The sequence below is a fragment of the Chenopodium quinoa genome, unplaced genomic scaffold (assembly GCF_001683475.1).
Source record: "Chenopodium quinoa cultivar QQ74 unplaced genomic scaffold, ASM168347v1, whole genome shotgun sequence".
NCBI classification, from domain to species: Eukaryota; Viridiplantae; Streptophyta; class Magnoliopsida; order Caryophyllales; family Amaranthaceae; genus Chenopodium; species Chenopodium quinoa.
In genome coordinates, this window is record NW_018744301.1 from 4,033,968 (window position 1) to 4,039,189 (window position 5,222).

Here is a 5,222-nt window from a genome sequence, read left to right on the forward strand (position 1 = left end):
AAGTTAAAACGTCTAAAGGTAGTAAATCTACTAGAAGTATTACAGGAAAACTAATAATACTGAAAAATTGAAAGATACTTTCGTCTCATAGTGAGTGTGTATGACATTGTATTCAATAGAATATCCTTAATTACAAAACTGCCACTAGACTAGTGAAATGCCGACGGCTATTACTTGTACTTTAAAGTATAGTATTAGGGACGCGTTTCGGTTGAAGAGTTCATAATAATTGACTTGGAAAGAGTCGTGTTCTCCACTTCACACACAACAATACACAATTCACATCTCTTAGCCAAGTCTCATTTCGTGGTCCCCACGCTACTTTCCATTGACCGACCTTGGCCATCAAGAAATGAAATGTCCACTTTCTAAATTCACCCAAACGTGCTCCACCCTTCCACTCGATCTTAGCTCACTCTAACAACTCAAGTTAAACTCTTCCACCCCTTCCTTTTACATATTCCTTTTTATTTTAATTAATTTTTATTATTTTACTAAAATTAGGAAGAGTATTCTAGTTAAATTCACTAAAACCTTCGGCTACTTTCCTACCACTTGTCACGTAACTTCTCCCAACCTCCCTCTCAACCTCCCTTTATATACATACACCCCTTTCACTCCTTCACTCAACCAAATTCACTCATTTCTCTTCATTCATTTCAAAGCACAAAAACAACCAAATACTTTTACAATTTCCACCCTTTTTAATTTAATCAATCTTCCATTTTCTATATTTTTTTAGATATGGCACTTGAAGCTCTTAACTCTCCTACAACACCACATGCCCCTTTCAAATTCGAGGAGCGCTCCTTTGATCATTGGGTCAAGAAGAAGCGTTCGAAGCGGTCTCGAAACCAGATGTCGCCGCCTACCACCACCATCAACACCACAACCGCCATCCCTGATTCCCGTCTATCCGAAGAGGAGTACCTCGCTTTTTGCCTCCTTATGCTCGCCAAAGGCGGCGCACCGCCTAAAACTGAAGTTCCAATCATAAGCGACACCAAGCAGAGCAATAGCAAATCACTTGTATATAAATGTTCAGTATGTGGAAAATCTTTTGGGTCTTACCAGGCTTTGGGAGGGCATAAAGCTAGCCACAGGAAACCCGTTAGCGAAGACGAAAAGCCATCAATCACAGCCACCTCCGCCGCCGCCACCACCACCACCACCATCTCCACCGCCAGTGGGAAGACACACGAGTGCTCGATTTGTCACAAGTGCTTTCCCACCGGACAAGCGTTGGGAGGTCACAAGCGGTGCCACTACGATGGTAGTATTGGGAGTGGACCAACCAAGAGTGGAAGCAGGACGGCTAGTGGAGTCACGGCCTCTGAAGGAGTCGGGTCTACTATCAGTGGCGGATCTACGCAGCGGGACTTTGACCTGAACATGCCCGCTTTGCCTGAATTCTTGTCCGTTGACTTTTTTAAGAATAGGGGGCAGAGTGTGTTTTCAAGGGATGAGGAGGTTGAAAGTCCTCACCCTTTGAAGAAGCCTCGCCTTGTGTTGACTGGGGCAGAGCTGTTTTGAAAAAATGATTTTCTAATTGTGAAAATATTATTTTTACTTGTGTAGGATATTGGATTAATTACTTCTTTGGTGTAGTACATTTTATTTATTCTTATTGGGGTTAAGTTTAAAAGACTTGCAAAAATTTGGTGTATAAATTTGTGTTAATTTTCTCTGGTCTGGTGTATATTATATATACTCCTGTTAGTATATAATTCTGGCAAATGATTAAGCCAGTATTGTTGGGAATTGGGATGTAGATGAAGTCATGTAGATTGCACTGTAACATTATGAATTCAGTTAATACAATTTGATTGATTCTTTTAATTTATGGTGTCTTTAAATTTGTTATATGCATGTTTTATATGCACCTATTTTTTTTTATATGTTTCAATCAAACATTCTACTAAGTTTTCAGTGTTGCAGTGGTTGTATAGCCTTACATTTTACTTATGCAACCACTAAATTTAGAGAATAGAGATCAAAACAACTTTTTTACAGTATACTTGAGGTTGAGACCACAATGCTACAACCTTCAAATAAATCAAATTTGTTAATAAGTCGTATGTCATAGCAAACGTTTTAAGGTTAACCGACTGTGGAAAAAAAGTTTTAATATCTATCTTATATAGTGTATGGAAAATGAGAGTGAGGGATAACTCAAGTGGTTAAAGCTTCCCTCCCGATTCCAGGAGATCTTCGGATAGATTCTCAACTCCGCCCTTGTGGCTCTCTAAACACCAAAAAAAATATAGTGTATGGAAATTTTTTTGAATCTATTTTAGTAATGTAAACCAAATAAGTAAATAAGGAGATAAATCAAATCTTTTTTATTTTAAGCAATTTATTTTGTTATTATACACATACACGAAGAAAAAATAAATTACTCCCTCCGTTTCAATATGATATTCCCATATGGAATCAATCACATAAAATAAGAAAAGAAAAATATTTGGAATCTAACATTAAAATAAAAAACAATTCATAAATAGTTTTGCCTTATTTAATTTTTATTTTTTTTATTTTTTTAGAAAACCGTCAACTATAATTGCATAATTCAAGGGAATAATTTCTATACTTAGAGTCATGTCATCAATGCACAATAAATTAATTTAACCAATCAGAATTTAATATGTATAAAATAGGAAATAAAAACTAAGTTAAAAGTGGAATACATTCAATATGGGTACATCTTTTTGAAACGCCCAAAATAGTATATGAGACGAATAAATTGAAACGGAGAGAGTATTATTGTATAAGATAAATTAGTTTCAATGATTGATTTTTTTCCAAAAAAAAAAAAAAAATTCAATCAGGGACACACCATAAGAGAACACGTGTCATCGCCGGTGTATCTTTTGGTATATATTATTGATTATTAATTGATTCTATATTCTCAATGATAAACTTACAAGGCTCTTTCAATATAATATGTTAGTATGTTACCGAGGTTAAATTAATTATAGTTAAATAATAGACTTCAAAAATGTATCAGTTTCTAATAACAATGCTAAGGAGACTATACTCCATAGCCAATGTAACCAATTAACATCAATTATTGATCACTTGTGAAATTACAATATTTTTTGCTGAATCTAGTTCATAATTAATTTCAATCAAAACATTATATTACGGCCAACTTGATTTCAAACCAAAAATCCTGAATAACCCCTAAAATGCAAGTAGCAAAGTTACTGTTCATTTGTCAACACTGTAGCTTAGCAATAGTACTCTCCTGGTTATACCCTTACTTGGTGATGTGTTTGTTTGCTGCCACTTATTCGCATCAAGCTAATTCATTTGTGCTATGTCAGTTGTTTGTCTTTTCTTTCTGTTCAACATAATTACCCTACTCACCCTTGTTGCGCCGCTTGCGCCATTATTTTCTCTCTCCCCTCCCCTAAAATGTAAGTAGCAAAGGTACTGTTCATTTCTCAACACTGTAGCTTACTAACAGTCGCCCAATTATACCATTACTTAATGATGTGTCTTTTTGCTGCCACTTATTCCCATCAAGTCATCTCGTTTGTGCCACGTTAGTTATCTGTGTTTGTAGACACCCATTTGTGTCTCCCCAAAACCAAACCCAGTGATAAGTATCTTTAACATCAAATTATAATCAAATGAAGTGAAAGTGTGGAAAGTCTAGTGTTGCGGTTAATTTTTAATTCTTTTCTTTCTCTTTGTTTTTGAAAACCCATTTTATGAAAATAGCCAATACAGTTTTGTTTGGTCCATGGCAAGGGTCCAATAATATTGTAGTTGGGCCTGGTTCAAAAAGAGCTTTCCAACGATATATTATAAGCCCAATTCCGATGAATAATGAGAAAGTTACGGCCAAATTACTAAACTGGGCCCGATTTTATTCTTATATGCGGCCCAATAATCTAGAGGAGGGCCTATTTTGATTTATCATTCCTAATGCGATTATGATTGATTATAGTCTTCTGGAATCTTCTAGAAAGTTCTTTTAGATCCTAATTTGATTAGCATTGATAAATTGACTTTTAATAGTTTTAATTAGAATAAAAGAAGTGTTTTTAAGGAAATTACAGTTTTACCCTCTCGTATGTTTAAATATTATCAAAATAAGAAAACGCGTGGAAAAATTGATTGCAGCGCCGTACGGCACTCTGTCGCCTAGCGACACGTCTGGCGTCTGGCGACAGGCGCGTGTTTGGCGATAGCGTCGTGTTTTATTCTTTTCAAAACTCTGATTAGGTTTTTATCATATCCGGCAGATTTTCTTTATAAATATCCTCCTAAAACCTCCGTTTTTTATCATCAATTTTCATCAACTATCACCAACTCTCATCAAGAAATCCTTGATACTCTCTTTCTCTTTTCTAAACTAGCTTTTTTCAAACAAAATTTCGCATTCACAACATCTAGACACACCTAGCCAAGTTTGAAGTTTCCTTCGCCCTAGACGTGAAAGGTTTGATATTACTGAGGGTTTAGTCCCAAATCTCTATTTCAATTATTTAATTTAATTGTTTTATTTTATATTTTCCTTTAAGTTACTAACGTGTGTATTTTGTTATTAGAAAGAGGTACGAGGCATCCAAGTAAGTGCTTTAATTGTTTTATTGATATTATGATATAAAAATCATGCTTAGGTTGTTATTTTGCTTCCTAGTATCATATTTAGGGTGATTTGCTTATATTAATTATGATTTCTATGATGCTTCCTATTTCTTTCCTGATAGCATGTTAGTATCATGATAGGGCTATATATTTGATGTTTATTGTTTAGTGACATGCTAGGGTTTGTTATTAATCTTGTTAGTATCATGCCTAGGATCTTTCTATTAATATTACGCTTTAACATGATTAATTTTAATTATTATTATGATTATTATTATGTTGCTTGATGCTTATTTATTGTTATTGCTTTGATCACACCTTTTATGCATGTGTAAAGAGAATTTGTACTTGTAATCACGCTTAATACGATAATTAATAATCTTGTTTAGGGTTAATATGATTAAAAATCAAGTGATCACCAATAATAGATTTATTTGTGCATTAATATTCAACCAACATAGATTAAACAGGTTTAGGGTAAACCTAATGATTGCATGTTAGTCAGAAAGCGCACATGAATACGAGAAGAATAAAGTAGAGGCCTATTATTAGGGCATGTTCAATCTCTTTTAGTTTGGATTTGTACCTTCATCCCCGAACTTCCAGTCTTGGTTCCAGACCTA

General features: G+C 34.6%; 1 protein-coding gene across 1 annotated transcript; it reads left to right on the forward strand.

Annotated features, from left to right (window-relative positions):
- Nucleotides 1-388: 388 nt before the first annotated feature.
- LOC110695527 (zinc finger protein ZAT10-like) lies at nt 389-1,753 on the forward strand. The gene has a single exon (XM_021872750.1). The coding sequence runs from the start codon at nt 745-747 to the stop codon at nt 1,531-1,533; it is 789 nt and encodes a 262-aa protein (XP_021728442.1). The 5' UTR covers nt 389-744; the 3' UTR covers nt 1,534-1,753.
- Nucleotides 1,754-5,222: the final 3,469 nt, after the last annotated feature.

What these genes read in the sequence shown, in the direction of transcription:
- LOC110695527 (XM_021872750.1), top strand. Translation starts at nt 745, where the DNA reads ATGGCACTTGAAGCTCTTAACTCTCCTACAACACCACATGCCCCTTTC.